We start from the raw sequence: 27,954 nt of genomic DNA on the forward strand, positions 1-27,954 counted from the left end.
GCACCTCACACAATAATAGTGGGAGATTTCAACACCCCACTCTCATCAATGGACAGATCATGGAAACAGAAATTAAACAGTGATGTAGACAGACTAAGAGAAGTCATGAGCCAAATGGACTTAACGGATATTTATAGAACATTCTATCCTAAAGCAAAAGGATATACCTTCTTCTCAGCTCCTCATGGTACTTTCTCCAAAATTGACCATATAATTGGTCAAAAAACGGGCCTCAACAGGTACAGAAAGATAGAAATAATCCCATGCGTGCTATCGGACCACCACGGCCTAAAACTGGTCTTCAATAACAATAAGGGAAGAATGCCCACATATACGTGGAAATTGAACAATGCTCTACTCAATGATAACCTGGTCAAGGAAGAAATAAAGAAAGAAATTAAAAACTTTTTAGAATTTAATGAAAATGAAGATACAACATACTCAAATTTATGGGACACAATGAAAGCTGTGCTAAGAGGAAACCTCATAGCGCTGAGTGCCTGCAGAAAGAAACAGGAAAGAGCATATGTCAGCAGCTTGACAGCACACCTAAAAGCTCTAGAACAAAAAGAAGCAAATACACCCAGGAGGAGTAGAAGGCAGGAAATAATCAAACTCAGAGCTGAAATCAACCAAGTAGAAACAAAAAGGACCATAGAAAGAATCAACAGAACCAAAAGTTGGTTCTTTGAGAAAATCAACAAGATAGATAAACCCTTAGCCAGACTAACAAGAGGACACAGAGAGTGTGTCCAAATTAACAAAATCAGAAATGAAAAGGGAGACATAACTACAGATTCGGAGGAAATTCTAAAAATCATCAGATCTTACTATAAAAACCTATATTCAACAAAATTTGAAAATCTTCAGGAAATGGACAATTTCCTAGACAGATACCAGGTATCGAAGTTAAATCAGGAACAGATAAACCAGTTAAACAACCCCATAACTCCTAAGGAAATAGAAGCAGTCATTAAAGGTCTCCCAACCAAAAAGAGCCCAGGTCCAGACGGGTTTAGTGCAGAATTCTATCAAACCTTCATAGAAGACCTCATACCAATATTATCCAAACTATTCCACAAAATTGAAACAGATGGAGCCCTACCGAATTCCTTCTATGAAGCCACAATTACTCTTATACCTAAACCACACAAAGACACAACAAAGAAAGAGAACTTCAGACCAATTTCCCTTATGAATATCGACGCAAAAATACTCAATAAAATTCTGGCAAACCGAATTCAAGAGCACATCAAAACAATCATCCACCATGATCAAGTAGGCTTCATCCCAGGCATGCAGGGATGGTTTAATATACGGAAAACCATCAACGTGATCCATTATATAAACAAACTGAAAGAACAGAACCACATGATCATTTCATTAGATGCTGAGAAAGCATTTGACAAAATTCAACACCCCTTCATGATAAAAGTCCTGGAAAGAATAGGAATTCAAGGCCCATACCTAAACATAGTAAAAGCCATATACAGCAAACCAGTTGCTAACATTAAACTAAATGGAGAGAAACTTGAAGCAATCCCACTAAAATCAGGGACTAGACAAGGCTGCCCACTCTCTCCCTACTTATTCAATATAGTTCTTGAAGTTCTAGCCAGAGCAATCAGACAACAAAAGGAGATCAAAGGGATACAGATCGGAAAAGAAGAGGTCAAAATATCACTATTTGCAGATGACATGATAGTATATTTAAGTGATCCCAAAAGTTCCACCAGAGAACTACTAAAGCTGATAAACAACTTCAGCAAAGTGGCTGGGTATAAAATTAACTCAAATAAATCAGTTGCCTTCCTCTATACAAAAGAGAAACAAGCCGAGAAAGAAATTAGGGAAACGACACCCTTCATAATAGACCCAAATAATATAAAGTACCTCGGTGTGACTTTAACCAAGCAAGTAAAAGATCTGTACAATAAGAACTTCAAGACACTGAGGAAAGAAATTGAAGAAGACCTCAGAAGATGGAAAGATCTCCCATGCTCATGGATTGGCAGGATTAATATGGTAAAAATGGCCATTTTACCAAAAGCAATCTACAGATTCAATGCAATCCCCATCAAAATACCAATCCAATTCTTCAAAGAGTTAGACAGAACAATTTGCAAATTCATCTGTAATAACAAAAAACCCAGGATAGCTAAAGCTATCCTCAACAATAAAAGGACTTCAGGTGGAATCACTATCCCTGAACTCAAGCAGTATTACAGAGCAATAGTGATAAAAACTGCATGGTATTGGTACAGAGACAGACAGATAGACCAATGGAATAGAATTGAAGACCCAGAAATGAACCCACACACCTATGGTCACTTGATTTTTGACAAAGGAGCCAAAACCATCCAATGGAAAAAAGATAGCATTTTCAGCAAATGGTGCTGGTTCAACTGGAGGGCAACATGTAGAAGAATGCAGATCGATCCATGCTTATCACCCTGTACAAAGCTTAAGTCCAAGTGGATCAAGGACCTCCACATCAAACCAGACACACTCAAACTAATAGAAGAAAAACTAGGGAAGCATCTGGAACACATGGGCACTGGAAAAAATTTCCTGAACAAAACACCAATGGCTTATGCTCTAAGATCAAGAATCGACAAATGGGATCTCATAAAACTGCAAAGCTTCTGTAAGGCAAAGGACACTGTGGTTAGGACAAAACGGCAACCAACAGATTGGGAAAAGATCTTTACCAATCCTACAACAGATAGAGGCCTTATTTCCAAAATATACAAAGAACTCAAGAAGTTAGACCGCAGGGAAACAAATAACCCTATTAAAAATTGGGGTTCAGAGCTAAACAAAGAATTCACAGCTGAGGAATGCCGAATGGCTGAGAAACACCTAAAGAAATGTTCAACATCTTTAGTCATAAGGGAAATGCAAATCAAAACAACCCTGAGATTTCACCTCACACCAGTGCGATTGGCTAAGATCAAAAACTCAGGTGACAGCAGATGCTGGCGAGGATGTGGAGAAAGAGGAACACTCCTCCATTGTTGGTGGGATTGCAGACTGGTAAAACCATTCTGGAAATCAGTCTGGAGGTTCCTCAGAAAATTGGACATTGAACTGCCTGATGATCCAGCTATACCTCTCTTGGGCATATACCCAAAAGATGCCTCAACATATAAAAGAGACACGTGCTCCACTATGTTCATCGCAGCCTTATTTATAATAGCCAGAAGCTGGAAAGAACCCAGATGCCCTTCAACAGAGGAATGGATACAGAAAATGTGGTACATCTACACAATGGAATATTACTCAGCTATCAAAAACAACGAGTTTATGAAATTCGTAGGCAAATGGTTGGAACTGGAAAATATCATCCTGAGTGAGCTAACCCAATCACAGAAAGACATACATGGTATGCACTCATTGATAAGTGGCTATTAGCCCAAATGCTTGAATTACCCTAGATCCCTAGAACAAACGAAACTCAAGACGGATGATCAAAATGTGAATGCTTCACTCCTTCTTTAAATGAGGAAAAAGAATACCCTTGGCAGGGAAGGGAGAGGCAAAGATTAAAACAGAGACTGAAGGAACACCCATTCAGAGCCTGCCCCACATGTGGCCCATACATATACAGCCACCCAATTAGACAAGATGGATGAAGCAAAGAAGTGCAGACCGACAGGAGCCGGATGTAGATCGCTCCTGAGAGACACAGCCAGAATACAGCAAATATAGAGGCGAATGCCAGCAGCAAACCACTGAACTGAGAATAGGTCCCCTATTGAAGGAATCAGAGAAAGAACTGGAAGAGCTTGAAGGGGCTCGAGACCCCAAAAGTACAACAATGCCAAGCAACCAGAGCTTCCAGGGACTAAGCCACTACCTAAAGACTATACATGGACTGACCCTGGACTCTGACCCCATAGGTAGCAATGAATATCCTAGTAAGAGCACCAGTGGAAGGGGAAGCCCTGGGTCCTGCTAAGACTGAACCCACAGTGAACTAGTCTATGGGGGGAGGGCGGCAATGGGGGGAGGGTTGGGAGGGGAACACCCATAAGGAAGGGGAGGGGGGAGGGGGATGTTTGCCCGGAAACCGGGAAAGGGAATAACACTCGAAATGTATATAAGAAATACTCAAGTTAATAAAAAAAAAAAAAAAAAAAAAAAAGAATGGTAAGAAGGCTTTCCATATACCTAAACAGTTTCCACAAATATAGATGTTCACACTGCGCATCTGCTTTCCATCTACTCATCTGAGACCCCAGATCAATAGTCTGACCCCAGTCAGATAATCTAGGCACGGAGGCTCTAAAGGACCTTTCCATAGACAATGTCACTCATCTTATCACGAGGTAATCCTGCAAGATGTAAACTGGCCTGCAGGGACCCAAATGGAAACAGACAGCTAGGACCTACCCTTTCGTGGTCCTTAGGCCTCTGAACACGTCTTCTCTTTTACTCCATCCTCTCTCTTTTTGTTGTAAAGCCTGACAGCCTGAAGTACAACTGCAAGGTCCTGGGCATCGTCCCAGAAAATCAAGTCCCCAGGTCGTCCTGAGAGTCTTTCTCCACTTCCGCCTTGCCTAACTCACACTTCTGAGGTCCAGACCTATGCCTGGTGAAGTGTGTATATCACAGTCTATGCACCCAAACCGACCACATCCAAGCACCATCAACTTCCCCAGGAAATGTTCTCCTCCTACTGTGTCACTTTCCTCAGCTAAGGGGTCAATCATTCCATTATCCAAGGCTCTGCTGGTTGCCCATTCAAAAGCCACGGTCTCTAAATCCTGCCTCCTAAATATGGCATTCCCGAACCATCTTTTTACCCAATTTGCTGGCACTGTCTTAACTTACACTTCCATCATTTTTTTTTGTTTACTTTCCAGCCTCTTAACTGTTCCTTTGGTGCGTTAACGCTACACTGTAGTCCAACTCTCAACACATTTTCCAACAAAATGAGACTGTCACCCAAAGTGATCTAAAATAGCAGTTGCTTGAAATCAGGAAATTCACAGTTAATTGGATAGAGCTAGAAAAATCATCCTGAGTAGGGTAGCCCAGACCCCAAAATACAAAAGTTACTTAATGTGGATGTTAGCTTTTAAGTCTTCGATAAGCAGGGTACAATTTGTACAACCACAGAGTACGTACAGAGTAAGGCACTATGGAGAAGGGAAGATTGTGTTCCACAGGAAAGGAAAATAGAATGAATAGTTATTGATGAATGGAGGGCAAGGGACCCTGGAAAAAGAGGATAAAATGAAAAGCGGGAGATAGAAGTGGGTAAGGAAGAGGAGGCAGGGAGGGAAACTAAAACTGAGGGCCATTTGAGTGTTCATATGAAAACCCACTACAGTAGAAGCTTGTACACACACAAGAGAAATATAATTAGAATCACCACCGAACAGGAGAGAGGAAACCCCAACTAAACATACCTCACGACCAAATGAAATTTCCAGTGCCAGGAATGGGTTACATCTAATTGAATTATTGGGCAAAGGGTCCCCTGGAACCCCCAAAACCACACACTACTGCCAAAACTATTGTCTGTTCTCCACACACTGATGGCAAGGCCCTGTTGCTGAAGACAGCACCCACATAATTCACTGAGCATGAAGAATTCAAGCTGGTGCCTACCTACAGCCTTCAACCCAACTGAGTAGTGTTCAAGGTACTGGAAGGTACTGTGCACACATATGAGAGAAGGAGGGTAAACACCAAGCCAGCTACAAACCCTTTGATCCACAATGCTGACCTGCATGCAAGATATGCTGGGGCAACAGTGGCACAAAAGTTGGAGGAGTAACCATGCTGTCTGGTTTCCTGTCAACTTGACACAAGCTAGAGGCATCGTGGAGGAGGTAGCCTCAACTGAGAAAATGCCTTCATGAGAATGGGCTGTTGTCAACCCTGTAGGTCATTTTCTTTTTTTTTTTTTTTTTTTTTTTTTGGTTCTTTTTTTCGGAGCTGGGAACCGAACCCAGGGCCTTGCGCTTCCTAGGCAAGCGCTCTACCACTGAGCTAAATCCCCAGCCCGTAGGTCATTTTCTTAATTAGTAAGTTTCTTAATTAGCCCCTTTTGGGTAATGTCACCACTGAGCTAGTAGTCTTCTGTAAGAAAGCAAGCCATGAGAAGCAAGCCAGTAAGCAGTATTGCTCCGTGGCTTCTGCATCAGCTCCTAAATCCAGGTTGCTGCCCTATCTGAGGTCCTGTCCTGACTTCCTTTATTATGAACAAGGCTGTGGAAGACTAAGCCAAACAGCCCCTTTCCTGACTGCACTAGCTAGTTTTACGTCAACTTGACATCAGAAAGGGAACCACAATTGAGAAAATGCCTCCATTAGATCTGAATGTAAGGCATTTTCTTAGTGATCAATGGTGAACTAAACAGCACAGCCCATTGTGGTTAGTGCCATCTCTGGGCTGGTGTTCCTGGGTTTTATAAGAACACACTGAGTAATCCATGAGGAGCAGTCCAGTGAGCACACTGTTCCATGGCTTCTGCATCAGCTTTAGACTCTGGGTTCCTACCCTGTAAAGTTCTTGCTCTCACTGCTTTTGATGATTAATTATTATATAGATCTGTGAGTGAAATAAGCCCTTTCCTGCCCAAGTTGCTTATGATCGTGATATTTAATCCAAGCAATAGTAACCCTAACTAGGACAGAAATCAATATTTGACTGGATTTAAGGCCCAGTCTATAAGATGGAACCCATACCTAACACAGCTTGAGTGGCCAAACTCCTGAGACCAGATAAACCAGAGACCAGGGAGTGAGAGCCCTTGGAACACTTAATCCTAAAGGGGAGGTCTCCATCAAACTCCTCCCCTCAGGGCTCTGGGGACTCTGCAGAAGAAGAGACGTGAAGATTGTAAAAGTCAGCGGAGAGGGAAGACACCAAGGGACCAAGACCTTGTAGACACAACATGACTGATGCGCATAAAACCTCACGGAGACTATGGCAGAGCACGGGGCCTACAATAAGCCAGAGTCCCAACGCTGAGAGGGAAAGTGGACACACGCCTCTATCCCTAACCCAGAAGCTATCCCCAATTGATAACCATTCACAAAGGAAAAAAGAGTTTTATCATTGGGTACATAAATAACACTTAAGGGCAGGCCCCATGCCCAGAAATAGTTGACCAACACAAAACAAACAAAGTTTTGGTTGCTAATCTTTCAAAGCTGACTCCTCCCCAAAACAAACACAATGGTATTTTTGGAGGGTTTTTTTTTTTTAATTTTGGTTTGGTTTTTTTTGTTCTGTTTTGTTTTCTTACAGCTGCTTTTATAACATTTCTGTGTGTGAAAGTGCATGAGTCTCTGCGTCTATGTGTTTCTTTTGCTTTTTAGTGGAACCTGTCTTTCTGGTCATTTTGTTTTGTCCTGCCTCCTAACACCGTCTAGAGTCGAGGTTCTGCCTCAATACCTACACTGTAATCACTACCTTCTTCAACTCTTTCTAATTTATGTTTTCATACTTGTCAAGTATTATGGTTTACTGATTTCTTTTCAATTTCTTTCCGTATCCTTATACATTGTTGCATAATGGCAATAAACACAGGTTTGGGGGCTTGTTTTTTTTGAGGGGGGATAAGACATTTATAATATCCATCTCTATTTGGTATCATTTAGAGCAACTTTTGCAAACACAGAAACATTTCTGACAGAGTCTTTTTCATGAACTGTCACTCGAGTATATTGGTATATTTTATAGAAGTGACTCCCTTAGTAACAACTGACCCAAGTCAAATCACATGTCGGTACTAAAAAATACGGCCAATTTGCTAACTGCTTCCCTTCTTGCACCTTGAGACTCAGCTTTTATCTCTGTACATCTCATAGAATGGTGGTTTCCGGTCACAGCAAATGGGATTGCTTCATTGCCCACTATTAATCACTGCCACTCAGCTTTGCATATTGAAGGCACCGCATCACATGTCTCTGTGTAATACGATTTCTCATCATAAAAACAGATGTGGAGCTTACCAGACACTTATATTTCTTTTCAAGAAGTCTTAGTACTGCAGTTCTGCTGTAATATGCATGCTAAAAGTAAAGAGAAACGCATTTAATGTGAAAGGTGTGTCATTTAAAATCGACTTCCACCATTGTTTACAATATCATAAACCACACCATAACTAGGGTGTAAACTATCATAATCAACGCCAAGCAGGTTTTCCTAAGTGCAATGAATGACAAGCATAGTCATCACAGGAATGCTAATTACATAAAAATGGTGTAGGTCATTTAGGGACAAGTTAGAGCTAAGGAAACCAATTCATACCAGCACAAGATTCAAGGGAAAGATAGGGACACAAGAGGGAGACCAGACTACCAATTGTATACTGACCACCTGCACAGAATTGTACAAAGGTGAGACACTCTAACAAGACAGCATCTTTGTCACCTTATGTGAGTATCATTTTTAAATAAATGGCTATGCCCAAAATGGCTTTATTTCCTTAGGACCGAAAGTAAAAGGAATTGGAATACATACATACATACATACATACATACATACATACATACATGCATAATACAAAGCAAGGGAAACCATAGCTATTTCAGCTAAATTATACCAGGCAGCTTTAATGTTTAAATTAGTTCTTTCACTTAATCTAAAAACAATAAAATAATTAAAACATGATTTTAGATCCATTAGAATTCTGGTAATAGAATTTTTAATTCACTAGACAGTGGTGATTTCATTCAAAGTTCATCAAAACCCTGTAATTTTTTTAAACCCTTTGGCGTAAATGTTTCAAAACAAATCATTAATTCCTTTCTCAGTATTAATAAAGGAAACATAAACATACTGGTGTTTAAGTGAACTACTTCCACTAATAATCCCCAGTGCTTTGGCAATGAAGATGAGAGAACCAAGTGCAAGTCCAGTTTCCACTACACAGTGAATACAAGATCAACCTGGTTTACACACAGGTCTCAAAAAGAAATCTTATTTAATCCTGATCAGCAGGATCAGCAGATTAGAACCCTCAAACCAAATCCACTCACTATATATCTTGTTGAAACTCCCTCCAACTCTTATCATTTATTGAAATGCCACAAAACTGCCCAGTCCCCAAAGCTACAAATACTTACTGCCTGGTCTGTAACGCAGTATGTCTGTGAACCCTAACCATGGACTCAAAGGATACAGAAGAAGAAGCAAAATTTCTGTTGCCTTGATAATGTTCTGTGGTGTTTACTTTTGTAATCTACCTCATTCACTTATGCACTGAAAACCAAAGGTTGGGCTGGAGAGATGGCTCAGAGGTTAAGAGCACCGACTGCTCTTCCAGAGGTCCTGAGTTCAAATCCCAGCAACCACATGGTGGCTCACAACCATCTGTAATGGGACCTGATGCCTTCTTCTGGTGTGTCTGAAGACAGCGACAGTGTACTCACTGTAGTTAAGTTAAAAAGCTTTACATTTATTAGAATATAATTTCATTTTTGTTAATATAATTTTGTTAATATTAATATATATCATGCAAATATAAATCTATATAAACCCAGGACTTAAGGGTTATCCCTGTGTTGTGTAGGATTTTCCTTAATGTGCTGCTACATTTTTTGCATATTGTCTTTAATAAAGCTAGTTTCATTCTTGAGAAAATTAAAATTATCAGATCTGGGGTACAAAGGATTCAGGCTAATTAATTCAATTGATTTAATTAACATAATAAATTTAAAAATTCATCAGACACTACTACATGGGTAATATAAGGGGTTAGCACTAGAGATAAGAGTTATGTTCTAATTACTGGGGCATATATCCTATCCACATCGAAAGGCAAGGGCTGCTAGGCAATCATCAAACTGCCCTGCTGAGTGCTACATGAGGGGGTCAGTGCTCATGGCAGGTCCCCATCCCTGTCTCTGCTCTATTGAGACAAAAACCTAGAGCGGGGTGGATGGGTGAAAGAGACAAAGACATCAGCACAGAAGTCTGTATTGCTGCAGCTACTGCTACAAGAGGAGTCCATTCCTCCGCATCATTTGACAGTGGTGACAGTCTAAGGACTGCTTTAACAATACTTTCAGTCTGGGGCTGTCATAAGCTTCAGTGGAAACTCCCAGCCCAGGTTCAGGAAGCAGCAAACAGCAACTGATTCTAGGGATTGTCCCCTACACCCAAGAAAAGTGAGCCTGAAACCTCATGGCCTGCAACATCTATTTAAATCTTTGAGGCTTTTAGATTCATGATGATTAGCATCTTTAACAAATCGTTCCTCTTAAGAAGATTCAAATAGAGCACCATTTAAAAGACTATCCCGACTCTGACGAGGCAAAACGTCCTGGGCAAATAGTTTCCCCATGCTTCAGTCTGATATTTCCAAATGGGACACTGATGTCTCTCTACCACCACATCTGTCTGTGTACAGGTTAAAGGCATCAACACATGAAGAAAAGCAATGAGAACTCAGCAGAGACCACGCGCAGAAAGAAGGGCGAGTTCCTGAAATAACAGAAAGAAAACATTTTTCCTTACCATCCATTTTTTGAACCACACAGCCTTAGTATCAACTAACGCAAAAAAATAGATGGGATCCAAAATCTTCTGTGACGCAAGGTGGCTTTGCTCATGTTTGACTGACAACAGGGACAGAGTGCTCTCCACAATCTCCTCCATATACCTTGAGTTTGGCAAAGAAGTGATTTTAAAAACTAAAAAATGACAACAGTTAGTATATGTGAGATCAGTGATATTCTTATCCTTATGTAATCACAATGTGAAATGTAATCTCGAGAATCATTTTTCAGTGAATGGAAGAGGTTAAAACCTTCACTCAGGTCTAAAAACCGTAAGTTTCTGTGATAGAAACATTAAGGTCTTTCTACTTCAATACTTTAGTCTCCTAAAGTTAACTTTCAGTTTTAGAGTCACAGAGGCTCTTACAACTTCATCAAAACATTTTAAACTGAATGGAACAGTAAAATAACATTTAAGAAACTTGTCCAATGTAGCAAACATCTGGCGAATCTAAGACCTCAACATCCCATTTCAAAAATGTTTTAAGAGACATGCAAACAATACTTGGGGAGAAGCCTTTACACAAGTACACAAACAGGCTGACAAAGACTGTACTAATGCCTTCTATCCTAGTGTGCTTCTGTGTTGCTATAATAAACACCATGTACAATAGCAACTTGGAGAGGAACGGGCCTATTTTAATTTACAAGCTATACTCCATCATTAAGGGAAGTCAGGCCAGGAGTAGGAGGCAGGAATCTGGGGCAGGAGTTAGCATAAGCAGTGACTCTGAGGCTCACTTCCTCTGAGGCTCACTTCCTCTGAGGCTCGCTTTCTCTGAGGCTCGCTTCCTCTGAAGCTCGCTTCCTCTGGCTCACCAAGCTCCTTTTCTAATACAGCCCAGGCCATGCACCTACAGAAGTTATTGGCCCTGGGACGCCCCCTATGTCAATTTACAGTTACGTAAACACACCCGCAGGCCAAGGTGATGAGGACAATTCCTCAGATGAGGGTCGTCCTATTTCCTAGGTGATCCTATTTTGTGTCAGGCTGACAAAAACTAAGCAGCATACTGGACCACGTTGCTGAAGACTGTTCCCTTCTCTCCTTGAAATACCTGAGGGACACGGTACATGCCCTACACTGTATGAGTTAGGGGACTCACTTCTCTGGGTGACGAATCCAAAAAGACGGAACCTCTTTCTGATACTCGTTCAGAAGGCGGACCTATAAGCAGCATATGAGAGCTCTCAAAACAGTGTAATTCCAAAATACAGCCCTACTTTAAATAGAATCCATCGTCTGCAGATACCTTTTTCAGTAAGCGGGTCACATTGGGGCTAGTTATATCTACTCCACTTGAAAGAGTAGGAAGGTGATTTTCTCTAGAAAGAAAATATAACTCCAGATACTTAGCTGAAAAGAAAAGTGAAAATACACAGTCGTTATATTACATAAGTCATTTCTTATGCATGTTAAGTGCACGTTGGAGAAGAACAACTGACGTGATTGAATGACATACCTAAGCTTGTATAAATTTCCTTGGTCATGTGTAGCGGTGAGAGTGTAAAAGTCTGCGCGTAGAACTTTAAAATCCGGTCCTACAGAAAAAGACAGCACATCCTCATTTATGCTTCTTACAGCAGTGCAGCCAAAACACTTCACATTTAAACAGAAAATAAAAACAAAATACACTACCCAGAAGCCAGGTGAAACGTGTGTCTATTTTAAAGGGAATGTTTTCATTTAGCCAAAAGTAAAATTAACCAACAGCGAAATGCACTGCTGTGAAATCTGGTCACAGCAGGAAGTGGGAGCAGACAGCAGTAGGAAGGAGGGGTGCCTGGGTGCTGTGAAATGAAGCTGAAGGGTGGCATGGAGGTGTGAGAGTCGTTAATGGTGACATCTGACAGTGGCACAGAAGGCAGCCCTCTATTGTGAGACCACACCTTTCCAAGTCCAGGACTGTTTCGTTATATCTAACTATAGGAATATCTAGAAGTCTTTCTAGTAATTAAACCTATTCACTAGAGAAAAAAATACTACATAAAATTTTGAAATTTTATCACAAAATAAACCGAACAGGAACTAAATGTAGTTTCAAACATGCCTGACACTAGTAGGCATTAAAATGGTACCTATCCCTCCGCTTCCTATATAACCACTTAAATATCATGAGAAACGTATTTTGACTAGTGGAATACAAGTTCCCATTAAGTAAAAACAATCTTGCCTCATATTGTTTTAATCTCCAGGAATAAAATTAAATGACCTAGGTTTTATCTCCTAGGCTAATATTTTTGTAGGGAATTGGACCCTAGATGGCTAAAGATATCTTCCAAAAACACTAGGCATGGCACTGAACGAAGGCTACCACATGTTTGAAGCCCATACTTAGAACTGCAGTAATACATAAGCATCTGTAATTTTTCAACTCATAAGAGTTTTCCAGAACAGCAATGGTGCAGCTAGCAAATCAGACACATCGCAAACTTAAAATAAAGGATGCAAATTTGTCTTCTCCTCCAAAATGATTTGATCCTATCTCCAATTTGCTTTCTAACAAATTTATTTATTGTTTGTAATTTGTTAATGTAAGTAAGGAACTGAACCTTGCTACACAGCTATACAGTTATACAGTTATACGATAGCTAAATAAAGCAATTTGTAATGACCAAATAGAAACTTTTAATGTGTTTACAAGAACAGACTTTCTAAAATACAGAAAATAGACTCAGGCATGGGCTTGGTTCTCTTCTATCAAATACAGGAAAAAATTCCAGCAAACCGACGATGATATTTCTTCTTAGCTTTGAAATGCTAAAGGTGACCCTAAAAATACTTCTTTTTCCCCTGAAGTCCTCATATCAAAGTTTATACAGAAGTGTAGAATATCCTCTGCTGCTCCTAACTCTGAACTGTGTCCAAGTGTTAGGCAAGCATCCTTTTCTTTTGATATAAATAACAACAGTGGTACCCAAATCTTTTCTGCTCCCCAGTCTAACGATACCTCCACCAATGGAGGAATGGGATTGAAAACAGACAAATGGTATCTGGATACCTTGTCTTCCCAGAACTATCTGTTTACTGGCTATTGTGGTTTAAAACTCTCAAGTCCCAGAGCTATGCTACGAATGAAAATGACCAATTCCCCCTTGCCGGCAGAAGACTGGCAGCCATTTCCTTACAGTGAACATAGGATCTGGATCAGACAGAGACGTGGTCAGTTTCTCACAGAGAGTGGTCCAGTTTTCACAGCTCAGGACGTCGGATGGGGGAGCTGAGCATAATGCTTGTAAAGCTTCATATCTCACCTATAGATTTTAAAATAACAACGATATTAATGCAGAAGGACTTCATTTCTCCAACACATTACTTAACAAACTACCAAAAGGGAAAACTACCGATAGGGAAAATATTTTTTAATGAGGCCGTTTTAAGAATCTGATACCCATTTATAAAATGACTCGTGGGAATATTTTTCATAAACTAAGTACTAAATAGAGAAAACAAAAAACAGGTTATAGGGACGTCTGAAAGAGTAAGCATACAAGAGACTGCGCTATAGCTAGAGAAATGGGTGGTGACTGCATTGGAATCATTGAGCTGCATTTTCTCGTGGCCTCATCCTAGCTGTTCCCCACTCTCATAAGCTCCCACTGGAGCGGCTACAGATTGCCAGCTTGAATTCTAGCAGTGCACACACAGCCCCTGGAAAAGCTTTCCCATGACAACCGCCCTGAACAGCTCTCACGAAATAGTCTGAGCAAACATTTTCATTTTTCTACTGGACCGTATTTTCTGACCTTCTAGCCACTGAAGTAGAAAAACTAATTCAGCAGTGAAATGCAAAATTGAATTTCTGTATTCCCCCAGAAAGGCTATTTCCTAATCAGACAACTCAGAATCCAATCAGAATTCACCCAAGACACTATGACCCAAGGGACATGAATGGAGATGTCTCCACTTCAGTAGAGCACAGCTTTCTCTGCACTCTCACCACTGCTAAAAGCCAATATTGCAAGGCCAGGCTTCTACTCAAAGTCTGCCATTTGAAACAAGTGAAGCCCAGTGAATGACAGACAAGAGCAGACTCCTCCATCACAGACTCAACTGTTTCTGATGAGGGGGAAGGCGGGATGCTTGAAAATATCTATAAAGAAAACTGAAGGAAAACTCCTAATCACACCTGTTGGCACAGGGATTTAGGGGGATTGCAAAGTGGGGTTTGAAAAATCAGGAGCTTCCATTACTAAGTAATTTCTCATTTAAAGTTAACTACTAGACCAAAATCCCATTAAAATTTACTACTTGAAAGCAGATAGGTTTCTGAAAAAGAATATATTTACAAGCAATCAATTTAATTTATTGAATATATAAATTAAATTTTAATATATAGAAGTAGCTTAGAGTCCATAGCCAGTTTTTTTTAGCACTTTTTACTAATAAACAAGAAAATAAGACAGAATTCAACATGCCAAAAGTAAAATAAAGTTTTCTCTGATAAATTAGGTTCCAATTGGATAAATTATAACTATTCATTTAAACTGAAACATTTCTGAAAAGAAACTCATTTGAAATATTGAGACTAAATGACATACCCAAAAATATAACATAAGATATACCCACCTGTCTGGACATCTAAAAGGTCTAAAAACCTTCAGCCAAGATCCCTCTCCACATGACCTGTCTCAAGTGCCCCAACCAGGAATAGACCAGCAAATGCTACTCTAAGCCTCAGTGCAGGAAAAAGCTACAGTGAACAAAGGTTGCTGCAGAGACCGTAGCTGGACAAGATACTGAGAAGAGTGACAGCTGAGGGATCATCCTGACAAGAAACATTTGTATCATCTGTGGAATCATCACAGCAGAGAGGCAAGAGGGCAGGAAGATAAAATAGGCTGTGAAAAGAGCCAGATCTCCTAATCAAGACATGGCCATGGCTCTACAAGGCAAGAGCCCGGCCCACAGTCAGCTCTGGATGGGAGAGGAGCTCATGGGACCTGTTTCACTTAGTTAAATATTGCTAAATAACAGATTCTGGTACAGGGAAGGGCATAGTGCACAATTTCGTACCCACTGCTGAGCTCACAGGCTGCAGAAGACAGGTCCACATCCCGGGCCACACAGACAGCATGAGTTAAATTCAAAGTGGAACAAAAGTCATGACTGTGGGAAAAGAGTAAATGTAGCGAGAAGCTGGCAAAGCTGGGAGGGACCTCATCAAGGGTGGGGTAATTAATCAAAACATATTAAATACATACATGAAATTACCAAAAACAAAATACTAGTAAGTTTTAAAAAATTGAGGAAATTCAATTCTGTAATTGAAACTTAAAGACCTTCATTAAGGATGAATCTCAATACTGTTCTTGTACAAACTGCTTTACTAATCTATAACAGTGTCTCTATTTACACACACACACACACACAATATGTTCTTCAAATTGACACAAGTAAATAGGGAGAGGCTGATGAAGAGAGAGATTAATCAGTAGATGCTCCATACACATGGGTAACTGTCTAAAAAGAAACTCAACTAATTTTTTAAAAATATGTTTATACTTCCTATAAGCAAAGTAATGACCAATGTAATTTAACTACAGCAAAAAAAGATTAGGATCACTAGGGAAATTTTTTAAATATAATTGAGATCAATAATTTCAAAAGAAAGATCTTGGGGTTGGGGATTTAGCTCACTGGTAGAGCGCTTACCAATGTAATTTAACTACAGCAAAAAAAGATTAGGATCACTAGGGAAATTTTTTAAATATAATTGAGATCAATAATTTCAAAAGAAAGATCTTGGGGTTGGGGATTTAGCTCACTGGTAGAGCGCTTGCCTAGTAAGCACAAGGCCCTGGGTTCGGTTCTCAGCTCAGAAAAAAAGAAAGAAAGATCTCCTTACTAAATATACAGGTTACCATATTTCTTGGCTTTTTTTTTTTTTGGTTCTTTTTTTCGGAGCTGGGGACCGAACCCAGGGCCTTGCGCTTCTTAGGCAAGCGCTCTACCACTGAGCTAAATCCCCAACCCCATTTCTTGGCTTTTTTAATTAGCCATTTTTCTTGGCTAATTATTCCTCACTTCTCTATTTCCATGTGCAATTGTTCTCCAGCTCCTGAAAAACACATACCTCGAAAATAATTTATTTGTACCGTGGTAGTTTGTATGAGAATAGTCCCCATAGGCTCCTATGCTTGAATTCTTATTCCCCAATTGATGGAAATGTTTGGGAAGGATTAGGAAATGTGACCTTGTTGAAGAAATGTGTCAAAAAGTTCCTGCGATTTTTCACTGTTCTCTCTAGCTCATGCTCGTGCTCGCGTGCTCTCTCTCTCTCTCTCTCTCTCTCTCTCTCTCTCTCTCTCTCTCTCTCTCCCCCCCCCCCTCTCTCTCTCTCTCTCTCCCTCTCCCTCTCCCTCTCCCTCCCTCCCTCCCTCCCTCCCTCCCCCCATTTTGGGATTGTGGGTTGGGATGTGGTAACTCAGGTGTTCCTTGGCTCTGTCATCATGGAGGAAACCTTAAGCTGAATTGTGCGCTTCCTTTCGTAGGCTGCGTCGGTGCTGCTGTTTGACCACAGAAACAGGAAACAGGAAGGTAACGGTAAACACGGCTTCTATTATCACGTTTAGGGTCTTACAAACACAGATTTTAATTTTAGTTACACTCTGATGGGTTTTTCTTCCTGGGCAAATTTCCTTTTTTACCTATTCTTATACATTTCTATTCTTTTAAGAGCTCAGTTCGCCTTTTATCCACTTGCTTTGATAAAATTTGTTCCTACCAATCAACGTAAAAGCCAAACACACTCACTGGACTTCACAGCTTTCCCATGGCTCTGGCCCCAGCAAACCGCCCAAATAGACCACAGTTCAAACAAGCCTCTTGTTAGTCCCCTTTCTAACACGTTTCTAAACTAAAGCCAGATTAAATTATTTTTAATAAACAAAATATGTTTATTTTCCCATGAAGATATAGAATAATTAGCAACACTTAGAATAAACACTGTGTTATCACTTTTTAAAATCTTTAAAACTCCTACTGTAGTTTGATTCAAACTGACTTTCTAATATCAATAAATATTAGTACCTAAAATCTCTAAAAATCTGAACAGAGATAATTAATACAACTACTTTTCAAAAGTCTTTTTTCTTTTTTAAATGTTTTTCATGATTTTATTTATCTACTCAGTCAGTCATTCACTGTGTGAATGAGGGTGCAGATGTGTGTAAGAGCATACGTGAAGGACTTGCAGGAATCAGTCTCTCCGTCACCATATGGGTCCCAGGGATAGAACGCAGATCATCAAGCTGGCTGACAGACACTTCATTTGCTGATCCATCTTGCTAGGCAAACTCTTTATTCCAATGAGGGGTTAAACTTTCATGCATAAAAGTTGGTCAGACATTTGTGAAATACAAACTATCAGTAGCAAACAAAGAGTTGGTGTGATCTATTATACAACACAATGTGTGTGTAAATGTGCTACAATCCTAAAAACTAGTCAAGAAAGAATGTAAGCCCCTTACAATAGATCCTCACTAGTTCAGCTTAACCACTACCCAGGATATACATGCTAATTAATATGCCACATAATCTATTAAAAATAATCATTAAGTAGATGCTCATATTTTCTAAAAACAAGCACTGAGTTTTCTTAACAATAAAGTACTCAGTGGGGATAGCTATGTAATCAACTATACATAGCTTTATTCCCATTCAAACTGAAATTATGGGGTTGGGGATTTAGCTCAGTGGTAGAGCGCTTGTCTAGGAAGCGCAAGGCCCTGGGTTCGGTCCCCAGCTCCGAAAAAAAAAAGAAAGAAAGAAAAAAAACTGAAATTATGGGAAAATAGATGGAGTGTGTGTATTTCTTGAACCAAATAAATCTCTAAAGAAATTCTTCCTGGGGGCATGAGTACCTGAGTTCACATCCCTGGGACCAAGGTAAACATTCAGGCAGGGTGGTGTACATCTGCAACTCTAGCAATGGGCGATGGGATGGCAGAGATGGAGGGACCCCAGTGTCCCTAGGCCAGCCAGCACAGGCAAGCCATAAGCACCAGGCTGTTGAGGTTTTGTCCTTGCTATCTACTGTAATGCTAAGAGTGGGTCCCCAAGATCTGGCTGTCTCACAGACAAGAGATGCTCTGCACATATAGCTTGCCCCCAGTTATTTCTGGTTGGTAAATAAAGATACCAACAGACAATAGCTGGAAAGAAGAGATAGAGGTGGGGTTTAGGATTCTTGGGCTTTGAGGTTGGAGGGGCACTACAGGGGGGAAGAAGAACCAACATGGGTTAGGTGAGTTCGAGAGAACATGGCCCTTAGAGCTAGGCACCTGGAATTAGGATCAGCCCAGATGAAAGACAGTAAGTAATAACTCAGGGTTATTGATAGAAAAGTAGATTTTAATAGCTTAGAGGGTACAGACCTGCCCAGTTTTAGTGCTGATTACGGCTTATAATAAATACAAAGGGTGTGTGTGTGTGTGTGTGTGTGTGTGTGTGAGTGTGTGTGTGTGTGTGTGTGTGTGTGTGTGTGTGTGAGAGAGAGAGAGAGAGAGAGAGAGAGAGAGAGAGAGAGAGTGTGTCTTTTATCCAGGAATTAAAAGGTCCTAGGTGGGGTTAAAAAGCATGGGACCAGGATTAAATAATTATAACACCAGGCTGAGGAAAAGACCCTGTCTCCAAATAAATAAAAAAATATAGATGATAGATAGATAGATAGATAATAAACAAACCAACCAATGAATGAATGAGTCAATGAATGAATGAATGAACCAATAAATGAATGAACAAACCAATCATCAAGTGAATAAACCAATGAATGAATGAATAAATAATGAGTGAATGAACCAAGGAATGGATGAGGTGGTAAGCAATAGAGGATGACAACTGGTGTTGACACATGAGCACGTATGCACACGTAACACACAGGAAGTAAAGGAAGAAAGGAGTGAGTGCACAAGTGAGACATAAGTGCCCATTTCACATGGAGAAATTAATCGAGGTTACCCACCCAGAACTGCTCATATTACATGCCTGCATCTCACCCCTGAACAAACAGCAACGCTGCAGGAGGACCAGCAGCCTCAATTACCCAGACCGCAGAGATCCCTCAGACACTGGTCACCAACCAGGCAGCACGCAGCAGCTGAGACGAGGCCTCAACACATACACAGCAGAGCACTCCTGGCCTGGGTTCAGCCAGAGAAGATGCACCCAACCCTCAGGAGACTGGAGGCCCAGGGAGGTTAGAGGGCTGGTGGGTGGGTGAAGTGGGGACGTCCTTGCGGAGACACGGGGGTTAGGGGGGGCAGTAAGGGGTGTGGAACTGTGGGGAGCGGGGGGTGGACCAGGAGGAGAATAAAATCTGGAGGGTAAAAATAAATAAATAAACATAAAAAAAAAGACTAATCACAAGCCCTAGCAACTTGACCTGAAAAACTATGACTCTGTTCTGTAAAGCTTGTGATTTTCTTGTAGGTTCTGAGTTTGATGAACATGAATGTTATTTTCTCAAAAGTTCTTTCGTTGTTGTAGGTTATAGCAATATACACCATCTTAAAGATACAAACTGTGTCTGGAGAGAAGAGGGGGAAATAGATTTTTCAGCGTTGTGTGTGAATGCTTGCTTTATTATTTCCTACATGATTGATAGATGTAACAAGTGAAATTTATAAGACAATGCAGTGAGACAAGAGCAGTGAAAACGGGGAAATGAGATTCTTTTCCAGAGGTGGCCTTACTGTTGGGGTTCAGAGTCCTTTGTCACATGACTGTGGAAAAGAACTCAGATACACTGCAGTGTGTGGTTGAGGAAGGGGCAGGAGGGCCGCTAAAGAGAGGTGGTCTTTCGTCTAACTGCGGCTGGCGTTACAATTCGGGTGTTTTCTGGTCAAACTGCATCAGCACAGAGTGGACTTCAGGAAACAGAGACATATTGAGAAAATATCAACAAAAATTGACTTCTTCATGTATATGGTATTTATTAATAGAATTAATAGAAAACTTATTCATACCATTTACTTTAAAAATAAAATAAAATAACTGGTATTTTCATTGTCGAATAGATGTTTAAAAAATTCTAAATTTATTTTTCATAAGAACAAAGATCACAATGACACTAAAAATATCTCCAATAAAATGCAAATAAATCATATATTTACACACACATAAAGTTACATGTATATGTTAAATGAAAATATTTCTAAATTAATGAAATTTATTCTTAAATGTACATATGTAAAATATCTTGCAAATATTTCAACACTACCTTGTTCCAACAAAAATACCAAGATGAACCATCAGAACACCATATTTTTGCTGTGATTTTTCTTTAAATATTACTTGTTTGTTTTTATATTTACTCCTTTTAACTTTGTATGTAAATTAATTTTATAATTTAACATTTAAAAATTCTGCAAATACCTTCATTCAATAATAAAAAGAATCAGGCCTTTCGTGTGTCTACAAATCAAATATATAAATTCATTAGAATTTATATACCAGTTCCTAACTGGTCCTCGAGTCTACTGAGCATTTTTCTATATTACCTAAATTTTTCTTCTGTTACATTTTGATATATAGTTTGCTTTTATTTCATGCTTTTGAGAAATGAAGAATTTGTATATAGATTTTTGAAAGAAATAGTTCTTGTCTAATAAACATCTATAATAGTAAATAAATAAATAAATAAATAAGTCCTAATCAAACACACAAACAAAAAACCCCAGCCCAGCTACTGCTAATTGCAGTCTAGACTACAAGGGCATCATCGTATTTGACGTTGTCTTTTAAACTTACCTCCTTAGGTTGCCCAGGATCCAACTGATCTAAAATCAACTGTAGTTTCCCTTGACAGAATTTGTAACTCTGTAATGGAATTGGTAGAACATACAGTTATTTAGAGACTTCCAGCAGGAACACTATAAATGACTGTTAACACAACCGCAGGCACACGGTCACGCTGAACAATGGAAACACGATCTATTTTGACTTAAAGAAACTCCTAACTTTTGTTCACCACCATTTTATAGTCAGAACTAAATTTTGTAACAGAATACCGCATCTTCCTGTACATGAAACTGTTTGCTGAACAACTTAATGCAATAACACTGTAAGACTCAAAAAATATTTTTTAAAAAAAACCCACATTACAGACCCAGAAACGTGACATGTATGAAACAACAGCAGCAAACACAGAAAAGCAGGAATATCTCAGAGCACTACTCAGAACCTTCTGTGTGACGCTGGATTTCACTTAACCTCTATACTTGGTGTAACTGTCCAAACACAAAGCTTCCATCTAGAGAAGGGCTACCGTTCACATACAGGCTCCTCCAGAGAGCTGTACACCTGCCCACTTTCCACGGAGACTTTGACTCAGAAAAAAACTCTTCTTGAAGAAACATTCCCCTGGTGACAAGATGGAGGTCTCTCTGCACCCTGCACCACCCACCCTCCCCACGGCTACTCTTTGGTAGCATGGCGTGGTCACTGGCAGTTCCTCGTGGGCCGAAGTGTTATCCTTACTACACACAGGTCTGGACCGTTTTCTTTTTCACTTCAGCACCCCCATACTGAAAGGAGTGCACAACTACAGGGTTAAGGGCCCAATCTTAATTATGCCAAAGCTAGTTGCAGTCCTACTGTTGTTCTCTATGGAACGATGAGAGAGAGCAGGCCTAGCTGCCCCAGGACAAGAAAGTCCAAATGAATTCAAGATTTCATATCTGTCAACAAACAATTCTTTTCAAATTTTGGGCAGAAATATGAGTCAGAGGTTACTTGTTTCTTTTCTAAAGGATTTGAGTTGGGTTCAAGCAGGTCAAAAATGTCAACAACTCCAGTTCTATCAGACACACAAATACACACATAAAAATAAATCTTTAAAAATTATTAGAAAAGACTTCAAAGTGTCCCATCTTGCTCATTTTAAAACTGTACAATTTAGCTATACATGATATTTAATTTTTATTCCAGCATTACTTGTTTTATTTCATATGTATAGTGTTTTACCTATGTTTGGACAACACGGTACCTGAATAGGTCAGAAGCATTAGATTACCTGGAATTGTAGTTACAGGTGGTCACGAGCCATCATTTAGGGGCTGCTATTTTTAAGACATGAAAACAGAGCCCAAGCTTAGAATCTCAATTGTATTACAATTACATAACTAAGAGTATGAAAGATAACGATAGAAGAGGCACACATATATAGGAAAGCAGCTATCTTGCCTAGTGGAGAATACATAAACATAGGTAACTTGTAGTATAGAAATCATACAGATAACACAAACACCTTTATATGTGCACATTTGAATGTACACAACGCACACATGCACATAGGTATGTATATGAATGAGAGTATATGCACTAAAGCATGTGACTATATTACTTATTACACATATTCATTCAGTGAAGAGGTAAATTAATACGTGTCTTCTGCCAGGCACTTCCAACTCTGGTAACTGATTTCTGCTGTCATTTCTACCATATGATGTTTACCAGATTGTTATCCGTATCCAAATGCCTTACCCACAGGTTCATTAGAAAGATTTAAATAACAAAAAAGAGTGTTTGTTAGTTTTTGTCAACACGACACAAGCAGAGGGAAGCCAGTTTCCTATCCTGGTAAGAGGGAAGCTCAATCATAGCATTGCCTCCATCAAATTGGCCTATGGGCTCAACTTTGGTGCATTTTCTTGGTCAATACTTGATGTGGGCAGCTCAGCTAAGCAATGAAGAGCAAGGCAGTAAGCAGCTTTGCTCCACAGTCCCTGCCTCTGCTCCTGCTTGAGTTTCTACCCTGACCTCGCAGAATGATGGACGTGTTAACTAAATAGACCTTTTTCTCCCCAAATTGTTTTTGGTCAAGAAAGCAAACAAGGACAAAGCATGTCACAGATGCGGGATAGAAGCTGAATTCAGAGTTCTAAGTCCTATCTCCTCCTTCCAGCCACCTTATCCTCAACTCCCATCTCTCTTTCTCGGTCCTGCATCGCCCCACAGCATCACTGTACCCAGGGGCTAACTGAGTGCTTCCCTTTATCACTATTAAAATCTGAAAACTGTTCAAATAAATCATACATTTCTCTGTTATCTATATAAAAAAATATGAAGTAACTGTGTTTCACCTACAACAGCGCAAATAAGAAGAAATCTGAAAACATCATTCACTGATACCCACATTGATCCATTCTTATCTGTAATACAGTTACACGGTCCTTAACAGCTGTGACAAATAGTGAGCAAGCAATTACTTGAACACTCTGTTACACTTGACGAGACAAGCAGCATTATGCTAAGTAGCAGTCAATTAAAAAGATAATCCTTAGTTCTTAACAGAATTCATCTCTTTAAGTGGCCACTGCAAGGAGACTTCGTATTGCAGTCTCTTTATGTGCACCATCCCTCCCAGACACTGAAATCTCTAATCTTAGAGTTTACAAACTGTCCTGGCTCACCGACATTGTAGTTCCTTGACTTTTTCCTACTTTGTCACTACTACTCTCTGATCAACACACTGGTGTGATTGGGGAAGTGGCCTCCAATAGGCTCATATATATGAATACTTGGTCCCCAATTGGTGGAACTATTTGGGAAGGGTTAATGGGTGTGGCCTTGTTGGAGGAGGTGTGTCACTGGGGGGTGGACTCTGAGGTTTGATAAGCCTAGACCACCACTCCCAGTGGCTCTCAGCTAATGCTCCAGGGCCATGACTACCTGCCAGCTACCATTATCCCTGCCATGATGGCCATGGGTTCTAACCCGTTGGAACCATGATCTCCAAATTAAACAATTTCTTTTATAAACTGCCTTAATCGTGGTGTCTTACTATAACAATACACAACTAAAATACCATATTTAAAAATCTTTCATTTGTGCTTTTTCAGAAGACATTCCATAGCCAGGCAGCAGGTGATGAACTCGCTGTCTAGCCAAAGCTGGCCTTTTGAACTCCTTATCCTCTTGAATCCACTTACAAAGTGCATGTGCCACAGGCATGTGCCACCACCTACTGTTGGGCCTCATTGTCTTTACACCCTGTGATCATTCATTGTAGCTAATTAACTTTCCTTCCTGCCATGAGATTTACCCAACCCAAAGAACCTAATGGGCAAGGCGGCATACATATGTACACTCAGCAATGCTGGACCCGTGCATCAGGTTTGGGAGTTCAAGGTCAGCTACATAGCAAAATCCTGACTAGAAACTTTAACGTTAATTAACTTAATTAATTCATTAATTAAAATGTAGCAATAAAAATAAGAGATAAAAGCTCCTAACTCTCCTCTGACAATTCTATCTCCACTCATACTACAAACAGGAGCACCTCAGCTGTCACCTACTTGTCTACAGTTAAACGTCACAGATGATTCAGACTGCGCTAGCGCCAACACAAACCTTTCTATCAGGAGGGTGTGGCATTTTTTGCTACTTGTCATTCTAGTGGCATCTGATCCTGAAGAAACTAACTTGACCACATCTCCACATCTGAGTCTCTAATCCCAGCATCAAATGCAAGGTACCACCTCCATCAGGGCTCAAAAACCGCAGTTACAACTGTGGTTCTGATACTGTTTGCACCAACTTTTAGACTCCACCAGTGAACTTTATGGATCCATCTCTATTTACTATGACCAAGCCTCCTCAGTCCAAATTCTTACTGTTTCTTTTAATGACCGAGATGGGCTTCCAACTTGTCTCCTGGTAACTATGGCCCACCATGCTCTTACACCTACAGTGTAGTGAAAGTCCTCCTAAAACCACTTCTCTAGAAAACCTTGAAATGATTACCCTTTCCTGTGCAAGCAAAGTGTAAGTTGTCTCAAATATTTACTCAGCATTCCAGTTTTATAGCTAGGATCTATAAATAATGATTAAAGTATAACCTTTGCCTTCTCTTCACAATCCAGCCCTCATCAACCATTCCAAACTACTTCCGCAAAACCTTCTGTAACCTTTCAAATAAAATACCATGATAGGCTCATATATATAACTAGTCTAATCTGACTTAAAGCTGTCCTGCATTATATTAAGAACTGTTCTTGTGTTATTGTTTATTCTTGGATAAATATAAATCGTCACAGCAGCTAACTAGAACATACTTAGTTAGAGCATGTGAAGTGTTGACTTTAATACATATCTGCTACATTTTCTAAATGCGGCCTGGATAGAAAGCTCCTGGGGGTGTTAAGCATGTCTGTGGCTTAATTTGGGAAGCACCACATGGATCTGTTGTAGGTAACAGATGTGGCCATGACAATATAAGAAACTTCCAGAAATAATTAAGACATAATTACTTGTGTTAAAGCAGAACTGAGGAAATCATTTCTAAGCATAGTACATAGGTGAAAAGCAAGAACAATAGATGGTCAAAACTCTCTTTGAATTTATGTATTTACAGTGCTTTATGGTAATTGTCACCTGTTGCTCTTACATTGCTACCTTAAACAATGTTTCATCTTTGTCCTAATCAGTTTTTACTGTCACCTTGACACAACCTAGAGACTGCAGAGAAGAGGGAACCTCACTGGTCTGTGGGCATGTCTGAAACATTTTCTTGATTGATCATTGATATGAGAGGACCCAGCCTGCCATGGGCACCACCATATCCTTGTAAGTGCCTGTGGGCAAATCTGTAGGGCATTTTCTTGATTGGTGATTGATGTAGAAATGCCCAGCCCAATGTGGGCATTGGCATTCCTGGCCAGGAGGCCTGGGTTAAGTGTGAAACAGGCTGAGGAAGCCAGAAAACTGGTTTGTTTCTATTTCAGTTCCTACCTCCAGGTTCCTGCCTTGACTTCCCTCACTGATTAAGTATAACTTGAGAGTTGTAAGCAGAAATAAACTATCTCCTGCCAAAGTTGCTTTTGGTCATGGTGCTCTATCATAGCAAGAAAAACCATAACTAGGATACTGGCAAAACATACAACCACACAAAATAAGCATATCTTTTCAAATAAAAATTCAAAAAGAAATCTGAGGCATAGAAAAGGTTGAGAACCAAGTTCAAAGTTCATCAGTAGTGCAGACATAGATTACTACAGGCTGACTTAGCTCAAGATAAATTCAGAATTATTAAGGCTTCCCTGGAATAGCCTTTTTAAAATTGTAGTACATCTAAAATTTTTTAATTATGCACCTACTTATAAATAAACTTTAAATACAGAATAAGGTAATTTCAAAACCAAAAGAATGTTCTACTGTTTTCAGACATTAAGCTTATTCTAAGATTTGCTAGATGTTTTAGTTACACTGATCAAAAAGAAATCTGCACTTTCTATTATAAGTGCTGCATTTTAAAATGATAAAGTCTATTATTATTTTAAGTAATGAAGAAGCACTAAAGTATTCATATAAAAGAAAAATTAGTGTGGTTACTCAAAGTACTGTAGTTTCTGCTGTCAACCTGTCTCCCCAGAGGAGTAATAGCAAACCAAGAAATAGGCAAACATAAGCACAATCCTTGCCTACCAGGTTTTCTCCCAAACTATCCACTTTAATGAGACCAGATGATACTAGTGCTCCCATTTTTAAAAGTCTCACCCATCTTCCCCTTGGACCTCTATGTTTTTAAGACTTTAGGTTCCTGCTTTTCTGTTTGTTTGTTTTTTCCAAAACAATCAGAAAAAAAAAAAAACAGAAAACACCAACTGGAGCAGCTGAAAGTGGAGGAGTCCGTCAGCGGACGGTTGTGCTACACCTGATCTTACTGTTCTCATGAGGCTGAGAATAGCCGCTGCACTCTCTATGTCATCCAGGCATCCTCACCAGAGCGCCGCAGTCTGGAGGATTTCAGAAGAGGCCAGAAAATGAGTTAAGCTCGAGACATTAAAGCTTGAAGAGTTGTGACAAAATGCTAATACCACCTTAGGAGAATGGAAACCCTAGCTTCTGAAGAGTATGAGAAAGGCAGTACACCTAGGGTAGGATGAAGGCACTCCACAAAATCTCAACAAGAAGAGCTCAGATCCTAGCAATACATGGAGTGTATGCTGTTCCCAGGAGAGGGAATCCATTTCCTCCCCTTTTTCGGCCTCTGGGGCCTGTCTGAGCTTCCTGTCCCTCTACTCCATGCTCCAGCCCACAGACACATTAGTCCAGTGGCCCTGGCAACCTACACAGCACACTATCTACCTTGATCCCCTTGGGCTTTTCACACATACACCCTTGTGACTCTGCAAGGCCATGAGGAGGCCACTGCACTTCACACAAAGACGACGTAGTGACATCAGTAAAGTCCTACCTGCCCCAGGTCCCATGCTCACAGGCTCTAAGGATTTGTACACGGACATCTTAGGGAGGGAAATTACTCTGCCTATCACAAGGACCAAAGGATGGCTCATCACATAGCACACTTTCCTATAAAACAAAGAAGCTAATGCCTTAAACAGGTAACAATGTAAGACCAACAGGTGGCAGTCACTATACAGTGACTTCACATAAACTATACCTCCTGGGGTAGGTTTCCTTTA

The 27,954-nt window shown here is 40.0% G+C and overlaps 1 protein-coding gene across 1 annotated transcript in view; it reads right to left on the minus strand.

Moving 5' to 3' along the window:
• Positions 1–27,954, minus strand: part of Tbc1d32 (TBC1 domain family, member 32) — a 227,906-nt gene that overhangs the window by 181,119 nt on the left and 18,833 nt on the right. The window contains exons 4-10 of the mRNA XM_087598465.1: positions 21,278–21,346; positions 13,654–13,779; positions 11,988–12,066; positions 11,778–11,881; positions 11,631–11,692; positions 10,484–10,628; positions 7,975–8,034 (exon numbers count right to left, since the gene is read on the minus strand). Coding sequence (XP_087454591.1) covers positions 7,975–8,034; positions 10,484–10,628; positions 11,631–11,692; positions 11,778–11,881; positions 11,988–12,066; positions 13,654–13,779; positions 21,278–21,346 — 645 coding nt within the window. The remainder of the gene's footprint in view (positions 1–7,974; positions 8,035–10,483; positions 10,629–11,630; positions 11,693–11,777; positions 11,882–11,987; positions 12,067–13,653; positions 13,780–21,277; positions 21,347–27,954) is intronic.

Source organism: Rattus norvegicus, chromosome 20 (assembly GCF_021556685.1).
Source record: "Rattus norvegicus strain SHRSP/BbbUtx chromosome 20, alternate assembly SHRSP_T2T, whole genome shotgun sequence".
NCBI classification, from domain to species: domain Eukaryota; kingdom Metazoa; phylum Chordata; class Mammalia; order Rodentia; family Muridae; genus Rattus; species Rattus norvegicus.